The following is a 12,676-nucleotide window of genomic DNA, read 5'->3' as shown; positions in this document are numbered from 1 at the left end:
TTTTAAGCTCCTGACACTGGCAGACTGTTAGTATAAGAAACTGTAGGCAAAGTCAGGGAAATGTATTTGTATAATGAAAGTTTTACAACTCTGTGTTTCTGTAACCAATAACTTTTGCAGAGGAAGGCAGCCAAGTTCTCGGTTTTCAACAACAATAAGACTATTTTTTTTATTAATTTCTCTCAAATCTAATCTTTAAAAAGCAGAATACAGAATATTGAACTAGAGAGAATGCAATGTTTGCTTTGGTGCTGAATTTAATAAATATTATGCTAATAATCACATAATGGAAGGAAGGAAGTCAATAGCAAACAACAGACAGTTTCTATAATATTACTGCAGCTATTATAATTCTGTTTTACACTATTTGAATATATCTGCTCCAAAAAATGGGCAAAATCAAATCCTAACACAATATTAATAAGTAATAATGTCTGGCTTTCAAAAAACAAACAACAAAAATCCACTAGCCTTAATCCACTCTGTAAATAAGATGCTGTGTAGGTTCGTGATACTATGGTGGAAAATTGCCTTGGTAACCCCCACCAAAAAAAGGGTACACAAAATCATTACCAGATGTACATTCATGGGCCAGACTATGGCACCTTCACATCACAACCCACGAGCAAGATGCAGGTAATAGCAGGCAAGTGGAAAAGATTACACAAACTAGAGTGCAGCCATTCGTAGAATAGCCGACTATATCAAAACTGTGATGTGTATATGTGCTATCAGACATGATTATCAAGAGAAATAATGACGTTAATAATAACACTGGAGAGTTGAGTTAAATATTCGTCAGTGTCACATCATTCGCTCTCTCTTGACCAGCAGACCAGCTTCTACCACGCTCAGCAGAGCCAAATAATGCTAGGAGAGGCTAGTGAGTAGGCAAGGTCGGCCACTGGCTGCTTCCCAGGAGCTCGTTGTGCTCGGCCTCCAGGCCTGGTGAGTGCAAAAGTACCCAGTGTTTGGCTTTTGATAGGTTCTAACCATTGATCTGCAACTGGCTTCCAGCTCTAATGAATAATGAATGCCCATATTGTCATCCCACACAGATCGCATTTCACATGGAAACAGACTACACTGGTAATTAGACAAGACTTTGCTGGCCTGCAGCTTTCTATGCTGAACTTGCCAGGGATTGTGGTGTGGAGAGAGAGAGAGGTACTGCTGAGGTAAAATTTCAAGGGCATTTTATAAGTTTAGAACAGTATCTTCCATATTTTTTCAATATTTTTCAATTCAGATATGAAATTGACATGCCGAACTATTTCTTTAACAGAAACTGTTAAGAGGAGAAGCCTGACAGAAGTCAGGACATCGGTCTCCTGTGTGGTGTTGGGTCTGGAGGAACAATAAGACATCAGTCGCCATGCTCTATTTGACCCAGAAACTGAAAGAAGAAAGCTGTTAGACTGGTGACATCAGTGTTGATACAGACTACGGAAAGTTGGAAAGCTGTCATGTTGCTGATGAACAAAGTGAAGTGAACAGTGATGGGTGAAGACCATGAGCAAAGTGTGTGATCTCACAATCACAAACTAGAACTGAAGAACAGAACCTTTATTCCAAGCATTTTAGTTCCCAGTGCAGGATAACGAGTACGTATTTTACAGCCTCATGTCACCAGATAAGAGCTAGAAAGTGTATCTGACATTAAAGTAGCTGTATGATCAGCAATGGTTACACCTCTTAATTGTGTAAAAGAAATTTTCCTTTCAACAAAGCAGCAATATTTTTGTATTACACACCTAATACAATGTACAAATGTATATTAATCAGACCTTATTTTGCACTTCTGCTATCAGACCAACAAATATCCAAAAACTCCTATTGCTGAATTCTATTCATTTCCTTTTTCAATATTTATTTAAATACTTTTACAAAGCTTTGTTTGAGTTTTAGTCACAAGATAAAAACGACTCTTGCTTTACATTCCACAAAAAATAAGACTGCTCTGTAGTAGGCACCCTGAACATAGGCAGGTACCTGTACCAATCCAACTAGAAGGATAACAAGAAGAGCTAGTTCTTATACTCCATACCATTTCTTCTTTATCTGCAGAATCATTTTCTAATCACAAGTTATAATGAGAGGAACCAAAGTCCCTCCTCCTCAGGGGGCTCTACAAGATGCTGAGTTCCTAACTTCACTTTTCAAAATAAATAAGTAAATAAATAAAATTTTGCCATAATGTTGATTTAAAAAAAAATGGAAAATGCTTAAAATGAAACAGGCTACTTTGGAAGATTTAGCAGCTGCCTGAGTGTCTATAAGATGCTCCTGAAAGGGTCTTATTTAGTCAGCATCATCATCAATACCAATTTACCAATTTATCAAAATATAGGACATGAAGGATGAAAATGGCTAATAATCAATGCTGTTACTTTTTTGCTGGTGTTGTTATTTACTTCCTCTATTCTGCCATGAAAACAAAAAATGTTAATTCAAAAAAAAAATACAAATTTTGAACATTTGATCTGAAATAAGATTTAAAAATCTAAAAAGAAACTTTCAGATTTGATCAGTATTTTACACAGAATTAGCCACTTGCTAAATAAATGAGAAAATAAACAGGTGAATTCTTACAAAACAAACAAAAAAAACAAACAAACAAAACAGCCTTAAAATGTTTAACCATAAACAAATAGATGTTAAACCATCGACGTATATCTAGCGTATCCTTTAGAAGGTTATCACAAGAAATATGTTAATCTCTGAATGCTAATTAAAAATGACAATCAACTGCAAATAACACACATGTCAATATATCAAACTTGCAATCAGATGTAGTGCTTTACCAAATGATTTGATAGTATTTTAGCTACACGCTGAGAAAAACTGCAATATAACAAATGGCTGATAGCCTGTGCTGAAAAGCTGCGAATGGAGGTGTTATCAAACAAGTGTGAGTTTAAGACTCGCTAATGCCTAATTTCCTGCACAAGGTTTTCACCCAGGCATTTAATACATAATCCTATTACCATCCAATATCATGAGTTTTTGGCTACCCTCTAAACACGGTCTTTTTCACTGGCCAGTGTGTTAGTGGGATAATGTCACTATCAATAAAATTAAGCCCAGACAAAGCACCCATCAAGTCGGAGGGTTTAGACACTTTCTCTTTCTACAGTTACTGGAAGATACGGTTTAACCCCAGACTCTGTGTACAAGAGGAACTGAGTCACTTCTGATTCAAGGATGTGTCTGTGTAGTCTTCAGTGTGACTACATCAGGGCAGAAAGCACTGTTCTCATGAAAATCATAACAGTGGTAAGTTCACACCGAAGTGAACTAACAGACATAGAAGCTGTTTCCACAAATGAAGTGACAAATAAAAACGAATTCATGTATATTGCTATGAAACCGCTCATTACTTTGTCATTAAGGACCTTTTTAAGGAAAAAAGTTAGCAATAGTGGCTTACACTTAAGGAAAGCAAGCTTATGACTGGAAGCTGACTGGTTAAGTTGGCTTATACACGACCTGTAATAATAACCCCCAACTACATGAGCGACGCTGTTCAATGGCCCACAAAAAAGGCATCTCCTGGATGTGACTGGTTATAACAGTTGTCAGATATTGTTAAAATATAGCACATATTTGTAACAATGAACACATTATATGGAGAAACTGACTAATGCCTCGGGGCTTCCTATTTCTCTCTGACCAGTCCTCAGGATGAGCGAGGGTAAGCTATACCAGAAGCAAACCCATCAAGATAAAGATCTTGATTGCACCCAGAATGGATCATGGATACATTAACACAACAGTATCACAAACAGGGACAACATGTGTGTGAAATACTGACATTTGCTTTCAGGTTAGTGCAATTTTTGCAGTTATTCAGTTAGATTAAGTGAAAATCACAAAAGAAGACTTAGAATTTGCAAATCTAACCATCAAAAGAATCCCAAATACACTCCTTGTAGCGTTCTTAATCTGAAATAAACATTAACGTGTGCCGATTCCATTTTTATTTGCAACTTGAACTCAATTGGAATATTATTTCTAAATGCTGTTCCTCAAAGCTACCTGAATGTTGGACACGATATTGATCCGTGCCACTTATGTAACACAAGGTACTTGGTGGATCATGTCGTGTGAGTCAGCAAAAAAAGAAAAGTGTTCTCTTACCTGCCCCAGGTAAGTCAGCTGCGATCACTCTTAACAACACTGTTACCACCAGAAGCGCAGCACGTTGGCTGTGGGTGTGCATGAGAGCTTTGGGCATCACCACCAAACACACAGTGGAGACTAAACCTGCCATGGTACGGTGGGTGTCGAGTCAAGGCATGTCATCCGGTTAAGGAGAGAAGATTCACTCCAAAAAGACAATCGCAGGCTAGGTTTTTGTGAGCGCCTTAGTTTGCTCTTCTTCACTTTAAGGCCCCTTACTCCATCACATGTCTTTGTAGTGGAGAAAAACTGTTGAAAAGAAGCAACAGTGAGACATTTAAAAACAGCCTGCTTGAGTATCACTGCGTTAACTTAAGAATCTCCCAGTAAACTGGAGAACAAGTGAAAACTACTTAAATCATTTCAAACCTGCAATTTTAGGGTAACATTAATAACAGATATCATTGGATGATTGGAGCAATACATTTTCTTTTATCCATGCCCTGGATCGTTGATAAAAAGTGAGTATTTCCCTTATTTATCCTGCAGTTTTCACACTCATGGCCAAATTGGTCGTTAAAACAGCGACTATTATCCCATCAGATAAACAAAACAAAGCAACTTACTCCATATACGGTGAACAAATCTGTAAGGAGGTCAAAAAGGCAAAAGACGATCCAGCACAGACCTCATCCCTCGGATGTATGGCTAGCTTTAAGACGCTCTCACAGCGGGTCTTATCATGATACAGTAGTCTCTTGTCCTACATCCCGTCCCGTTACTTGCAAGCTTAATGGTCATGTGGCTTTTCATTTAGCTAGACAAAGCAGGTTCCATCCCTCGTTTGAGTCTGACAGGAAAACGCTAAACGCTGCCTAGCCAAAATAATTTCATGATATATCCCAAAGCTTGCGCTCAGTGCATACATAAAGCGATTTTTCCTTCTCAATTCGCCCCCTGCCATTCCTGTAAGCCAGCTCATAGCTGCGCACACAGACTTACCAAGAAAGGGAGCTCCAACTCTATCAGTTCCTTTGTGAGCGTGAGGAGAGGATATCCTTGGATGAAATCAAATGCTGTGTGGAGCTTTGTCATTAACGTCCCCGTGCCCACCTGCGTGCCTTTGAAGTTTTTTCAGTGTATACGTGGTGTGCACGAACTGGCGACTGGCTTTCATCTGACACTCTTTTGGTAACAGTTACCTTCTCTCGTCCCGAGGATTGGGATAGCCCCGCCCTCTGACAGATCTGATTAGTTTCTAATTTGCTAAGGCGTATTCCCATTGGTTCAGCCTCTTTTCTGTCACGGTGGCCTTTTAAATATTAGGTTGGTCTTTGTCAGGAGGCGTCTGCGGCTTCCACGGCAACCTCACGCATTGATGCACTCATCCCAAGGTATAGATATTATATTTTTATTGGCTGTATAGAGTTGACCTTCTTCCGCTACTGAGTTCAAACGAAAAATATTCTATTACCCTAATATGTAATTATATGCAGATCAGTTAACATTACATTTACAAGCCTCAGTCTTATCTTTATGGTGGTGAGACTTTTAAGGATGTGGTATCAAACAATTAATTCGTTTGTTTCTGTTGCTATTTAACACATTTCTGAAAACAAGTTAATGCTCTATGTAAAGATAAAATAAATATCCTACTGGCAAAGACAGGGCCCAGTGGTGCAGCGTGTAAACGTTGCCCATTGCAGAGTTTTGTGGTTGCAAATAAATGGAGATGATTAGCATACCTGATCACGTCAGTGCAAGTTTCTAAGTGAACATCATGGCGAACACCGCCACCTGGTGATGGTGTGGTGTGTAGCCAATGCTGCCGATGTTAAAGCAGTTTCTTTTTACTTATTTCTCTCTGACTCTTGCTGTGGTCAGTGGATGAAAATGTCGTGAAAAACCTAACGTGACGTAGTAGCATTATGGTGTTTTAATCTCCATAAAATGCATGCGTGCAGCTAATGAGCAAAATTAAGTAGTTTAAATGGTTAAAAGGTGAGACTCCATTGTTTTCAGAGAATACCAAGACCTACATTATACTACCACATTGATATAACAGCTGTAGCTTGTGTGCAGATTCAAAAATGTGTAAATTTATGATGACCTTACATATTATAGGGTACAAAAATGGACTCTCCCTGAACCATTTACAACTGAAATAAAATAAGGCAATAAATAAAAAATCTCTTTTATATGTTTTTTACAGGCTGGAACAAGTTGGTTTCCAATTTTGTATATATTGCATGACATGAAAAGTTTCTCTCAAACTTGTGCATAAAATGTTTATTTAATTGTAATACACAATAAGCCATGCCCAGACATTTTAATGAATTAATTCTAGATCACACACTGCCGGTCAAACTGCACTTAATTCTGAGGTTTTGCAAGAGACAGTATGCTCGATGCAAAGAATGAGCCTAATTCATGCACACACATATACCCCAAAGTAGACAACAGGAGACCGATGCTGTGACTTAACAGTTTAATGTAAATCCAAGACAAAGTGTGATTACATTTCTACACATATACAATATGCATATGTGAGCATACAAATTCTCATTAATAACTCGATTCACCTCGGAGACCGAAAAAATGATCAAAAGTAACAGTGAATAACAAGCTATAACATAGTTCACCACAACGGGAGCCCCTTGTCACCCTACAGTTAGTAAAGAGGACAATTAAAATAACTATATTCTTCTATTTGACGAAGCTGTTTGTCTGTTAAAATCCTCCTGTAAAATTTACAATGCTATCATTAGTTTTTTCGAAGCCTAATATAAATTCACTCCATTTTTCTACAACGAAAATGATTAAGAGAAGCACACGACATCATAATGGTAACACAAGCGCTTAGTAGCAAGTACTCAACTTGTTAGGAGGTTTAATTAATCCTTTTTCTTATTGTCATTATTATATTTATTTAAACATTCTATAAAGCCAGTAAAATATCCATTCTCATAACATACTTAATATTAGGCTAAGGAACAGGGTATACATTGAACGCTACGTCAACAGATTGAAATAATGAGACATCACACCCCAATAAACCAAAGTAAATAAGAAAGGACAATAAACAGAGAAGTATACTAGGAAATACTGCAGCACACATTAGCTTTATCGACAAAGAATGAGATTTTACACCATTGATAAACCATACAGCAATGGACACAAAAGGGGGTCAGGGTTTGACGCGCTCTTAGGTCTTTAGAAAATGTTAACAAACTGAATTATCGCCTTCTTTGTGCGAGTAGTCATTTAAAACTACTATAACTATATTATTATAATTTGATTATACCGAGGATCCCAAAAGGGACTGTGATCCTAAGATTAGGACAAACAAGGAAATCCATCTTTGAATGTAGTAGCTTTGGTCTACCAAGTATTCCGGTAAAATAACCCAAATGTTTAAAGTTCTTAAATGTGGACCCCAACATCTCATAAGATTGCAGATTGGGGTAATCTGCTGGTGCAGATCAAATGAATATTAACTCAGTACGTAAAGAAATCACTTTTTAAAGTTTCAATAACTTGACGCCAGTGTCAGTGACGGCATCAAACCTTGACCACCTTACCCTGAATTCCCCCAAAGAATAGCCAGCAAAAGGAGCAGATCCCCTTAACAAATATATATTAAAAACCAAAAAATAAAACAAAACAACAAAAAACATACAAAAGGGCTTCAAGAATGCTCGTGTAACTAGATTATGAATTTCCTGGTGACATAGTTCATCAGCACGTGATTTATCCACCTAACACCTGTCCTTAAACTCCTTTGTACTTTGGGAAGCAGCTGTGACTTTGCCAAATGACGTACAAGCGTGTGATTTGACGTTGCAGGTTGCCTGTTCGCTTACTAAGCTTCGAGCCAGCTTGGAGGAGTTTGTTCGAAGAAGACTAATGTAGCACTGCGTGCGCCGCGCTCGCAGGAATGTTTCTCAGTGTTTCCAAAGCTCCGGGACGACGAGTATGTGAGATGACACCGTGGGCAAAAGTGGAAGTTTGAGTGTATCTCAGGAGAATGCCAGGCTTCATAAAGAGAGAGAGAGAAAGATGCTGCCTTATGTTTTCTCTAATTTAAACGTCACCTTAAAGCTTTGGAGGTATTATTGGTTATTTGGAAGGCAGTACTTAAGAATAAAGTTTGTTGCTGGGAAGGCTACACTCACCACAGCAGCAGAAAACATTTTTATACTCTACTTAAGCACATTTTGGTAATTGTAAGGTCACTCGATCTACATTAATGCTCATATTTCTTATTCCCCCCTTTTTTCATAGAAAACACAAAACATTGGTTAAGTGAAACAGAACGATAGACAAATGTTTCGTACACATCAAGTTATTTTTCACCGTGTTTGTTTGATTTGAGAAAATAGCAATTATTCAATATCCCCAACTCGTGATACCGGTAACTTTACATAATTAGTCTCATGTAGGAGCTCGCTGGAGAACAAATGTTTAGTTATTGCATCATGCATGGCCACAAATGGTGTCGAAATTAAACTAATGGTCACCCACGGAGAAAGATCTAAAGCCATTCCTGCCATTTCCTTTCACTCACAGGTCACATATTACATTCATTTTGTGCAGGTGACCACGCTTTTAAAGGTATACTTGGTATATTTTTGATTATTTCCATAATAATTAACGGGCCATTCTCCTCAATGGCAACCTTTAAAATTAATTTTCTTACACTGCTAATAAAGCTGCAACATCAACAACAGAAAAATTGATCATTTTAGACAATTATTGATTTAATCTAAACAGGGGCCAAATATGAGGAAAAATCAAAGTAAAACATTAAAAAAACAAAAGCTTTCAAACACACTGCAGCTCTTCTAATGGTTAAATGTCCAGAAACAAATAGCTGTGCTGTTTGCAAGAAGTATGCCAAATCCTCCCTGTGCATTCGTACGTTGCACACACATATACATTTCATGGTGGTGAAACAACATGTCCTCAGAAGCACTTGTAAAGCATTTAAAGATGAGACCAGAAGTTATTGCCTGTCTGCAACGCTGTGGAGGATTGCTTGTACTGTGCTGTGCTGTACATGATCGATCTGTAAAAGTCTTTGGTGGGACAAGCAAACGAGTCAGAGTGTGTCAACATTAGCCCCATCCTGAAAAGAGTGGGGGAGTGGGGTGGGGTCTGGACAGCAGTGTAGGGTGGGTAATGCCAAATTCCCTCAAAACAGTGGAATGTTTCAGTAGTTTGTGTCATAACAGAGGAGCTAAAAGATTTCCATGGAAAATCACTTCCCTTATGTGTGTGTGTGTGCGCGCTAAGGCCCCAATGACCCAGAGGAAATTAAGTAGGTAAAATAATATCAAATAAAAAGACAACAAACGACGTAACCAGCAACATACTATGTAATCACATCTTTAAGCGCCTGGACCCGAGGCTTGCATGCTGGAGCTGATGGGGAGGGGAGAGTTTTGAGGAAAGTACCGGGATAAAAGACCACTCTGGGGCCCATCGGGGGACCGCTGGATTTCAAACCTGGGTGTGGCATCCTCAAGACGAGCACGTATCGATAAGGGCCCCCAGTGGATCATCGTCAACTCAACACTTATCATCTTCAGCAGTGTTGCAACACTTTACACAGGTGCAACCACCTCAACAAAATACTAAATATCACTGTACATCAACCCCCAGGTTATAAAACAGAAATGAGCCTGACATATAATAAAAACGCACACGCACGCACACGCTCTGATAAAACATCAACAAGAATTATTGCAACAATCTCTAAAAATAAACACATGTACTACAGCCATGTCAAAAAGTTCAAGATAATGTTGAAAAAAAAATCACTTCAAATGCAAGTACTATGGCATACCATGAAGGAGAGGGGAAGGCTTTCGCTAAATCACCAGCAGTTCTGATGTGCCCACGTTCGAGAGGACAAAGGAGATTAATTATTATTAGCTACAAGAAATTGAAATCTATTAAATCAAGCAGCAAACACACAAAGCGACAGCCCTATTGGTTCTCTAAGTGTTCGGGTATCCTGTCTGGCTGGCATGGCGGTGTCTGTGGTGAACCTGGTTCGAAGACAAATGGACAGCGATGACAAACCATCCACAATGTGCCCTTCCAGGTGTATGCTGTGACATTTCCCTTCTGTTCCCTTCAAAACCTCCGTGAATCAACTTCCAATTATCTTTGCTGCAGAAACAAACAAGAAGAGGAACAAATGAAAACAACAAAAAAAGGATTAATGTCCGAATGTTACGCCATTCGGACATGTTGTTACGGCTTGGGCTCAGTGTTTACTATCAACCTGCTCTTTGCCAACTTGCTCCTATTTTAGTCCCATTTAAAATCGAGAGTTTCGCCCCGCCCTCCACGGTCCCCTGCTAAACTGACCCTATGCTTTCAATCAGCCCCTTAACTCATGCCTATACTGTACCTCTCTCAACAACCCTCAATACGCTGTCTCTTTGCTGCAGCCAGGCTATCTAAAGCCTTACAGAATCACCCTCGTGGCAACAATCACTTTCCGTCAGGCCCTTCGCTCGGACTAGCTCTTAACCTGCCTCTGCTGAGTCTCAAACATTATACTGTAACTCATTCCTTGAACACGAAAACTGAGCCAATATCGTTGCTCTGCGATCACGACACGCGTTTCCCTCGCGTGGTTCAAAAGAAACAAAATCCTAACTAAAGCCACATTTTGGGTGCCACTGTGATAGAGGTTTACAGCTACAGCTATACTGTACATTTTCACATTTACATTAATATCCACAGCAAACGTAGCAAGAATTTATCTACGACTTTGGTAAGTACCCCAGGCAAGTTATCTCATGCACACATAATAAAAAAGCTCAGCGTGATAAAACCTCTGACATTAATCTTCGTCATCTACGGTACGCTGTCATTAAGGACAAGAAACAGCAAGGGCTGAGCCTACACCTGGAAGAGAGCTACAACTGCCCCGATTAGGATGTCAAATCAGGGAAACGTGTGTCTCTAAGTATAGCTATAGTCTCTTGTGGCTTTCAGGATCCAAGCCAAGTAAACTGTGTCATTATATCTGTAAGGCACTACGAGGAAACAATGGTCAAAACCTAAAGACTGAAGAGGGTTTTGAGGAGGTGGACTACACACGCATGGCTGACAGTAGCACACACAGACAATCACGTTGCACATGCCTATGTTATTATAACCACTTTGTGCAATCACATTTTAAAAAAAAGGAACAAATTAATCTATTGGTATCCGGGGAAAACAAAAAACTTATTAAAAAAATGGTGCAGACTGCTACATTCTAAGAACGGGGCCCAGCTAAGACACCTAAAACTGAAGTATTATCATAAAGGTGAAACAGAAAGGAAAAATATCTATAAATACACTAAAAAGTTTGTTGTCTTCTCTTGGTTATATTTCCAGAAGCCTCCTCTGCTGGAGGAGGTGGCGTGGGAGGAGTTGCCTTTCTATTCTCCCCACACCACGAGTGATTTGGAAATACTGAGACAGTTCAAGGCCATCAATATTTTTTTTCTTTGAAGAGCAGCAGGTTTCCGTATTCCACCTTTTCCCAGATTTCTCGGGATTTCTCCAGTCAGTAACCCCTGTTCGACAGTCACTTCCTAAATGTAAGGGGGAAATAAAAAGCAAAAAAACAAACCAGAAAACATCCGCTGTCTCAAAAGGCCTTCTCCACGCTTCCCTGTAAAACTAATGAGACTTATTAAAGTAAAGAATGGGCAAATGAAAGCAGAAACTGGCCCTTTCAAGGGAAAAAAAAGAAAACAAAATTTCTTGAACTGAATCCCTCGAAAATTCAACTCCAAACTTTTCCTTCTAGAAAGGCTGTGAATCGTATTTTTTTCTTTTGCTCTCTGTCGTTATATCTTCAAGTTATACATGACAGTTTCAGGAGGATTGCAAGTTCCTCTGTCTCTGTTTGCGTCTGAGGTCGAGGGGAAGATGTTGGGGATGTTGACGGGGCTCTTGTTGGGCTGAGGCTGAGGAAAGGAGCAGCAGCGCTGGGTCAGGCTCTCCAGTGTCAGTCAGTGTCTTCTCTAGAGGTAAGGGTACTGGTTCACCTTGGTGGGGCTCAGGGGGTATCCAGTGTAGACAGTGGAGGCGGGCGAGGCGCTGATGTAGGCCTGGTGAGCGAACTGGGCCTGGTACTGGCTGTGGTGCAGGGTGGGCGAGGGCAGCACACGGTGGCCCATGCTAACTGGAACCTGGTGGACGATGCTTGGTGGATAGCTTCCGTGCTGGACCGCGTGGCGTGCCGAGCTCTGTGACGCCACCAGGTGAGCCACAGTGCTGGTAGGACCCAGAGCAGCAGGAGCTGTGTAGGTGTAGAGATGGGGCTGGCTAGGGAGGTGCGTGGCAGCCAGATGTGGGTGAACGTTGCCTGTGTGAGAGGGGCTATTGTGATGGAAGGAGTACGGGGCTTGAGCGGCAATGTTAGGAGTGATGTAGGCCTGCTGGCGCCGATGTCCTCCGTTACGCTCGGCTACCATGTGCTGCTGGGCCTGAATGAGGGGATGACAGAGATTAAGTAGTGTCAGTGGGTGGATTTTTCCCC

At 40.0% G+C, this 12,676-nt stretch overlaps 2 protein-coding genes across 7 annotated transcripts in view; both read right to left on the bottom strand.

Annotated features, from left to right (window-relative positions):
- Nucleotides 1-5,330, bottom strand: part of si:ch211-1e14.1 (UPF0606 protein KIAA1549) — a 36,082-nt gene extending 30,752 nt beyond the window's left edge. For 3 of the 4 annotated variants that reach the window (XM_063480086.1, XM_065471412.1, XM_063480083.1), the window contains exons 1-2: nucleotides 5,125-5,330; nucleotides 4,141-4,431 (exon numbers count right to left, since the gene is read on the bottom strand). In XM_063480086.1, the coding sequence (XP_063336156.1) occupies nucleotides 4,141-4,273 (133 nt within the window). In that variant the 5' untranslated portion in view covers nucleotides 4,274-4,431; nucleotides 5,125-5,330. Of the gene's footprint in view, nucleotides 1-4,140; nucleotides 4,432-4,748; nucleotides 4,823-5,124 lie in introns of those variants that run through there. The other variant, XM_065471411.1, reaches the window with a different exon arrangement.
- Nucleotides 5,331-6,596: 1,266 nt separating this feature from the next.
- The window catches only part of hipk2 (homeodomain interacting protein kinase 2), a 66,497-nt gene continuing 60,417 nt past the window's right edge, over nucleotides 6,597-12,676 (bottom strand). For all 3 annotated transcript variants that reach the window (XM_063480080.1, XM_063480081.1, XM_063480082.1), the window contains exon 15: nucleotides 6,597-12,623. In XM_063480080.1, coding sequence (XP_063336150.1) covers nucleotides 12,159-12,623 — 465 coding nt within the window. In that variant the 3' untranslated portion in view covers nucleotides 6,597-12,158. The remainder of the gene's footprint in view (nucleotides 12,624-12,676) is intronic.

This window comes from Pelmatolapia mariae, linkage group LG7 (genome assembly GCF_036321145.2).
Source record: "Pelmatolapia mariae isolate MD_Pm_ZW linkage group LG7, Pm_UMD_F_2, whole genome shotgun sequence".
In the NCBI taxonomy this organism is placed as follows: domain Eukaryota; kingdom Metazoa; phylum Chordata; class Actinopteri; order Cichliformes; family Cichlidae; genus Pelmatolapia; species Pelmatolapia mariae.
The sequence above is the reverse complement of the archived record's forward strand: the minus strand, read 5'-3'. Positions and strand labels throughout refer to the sequence as shown.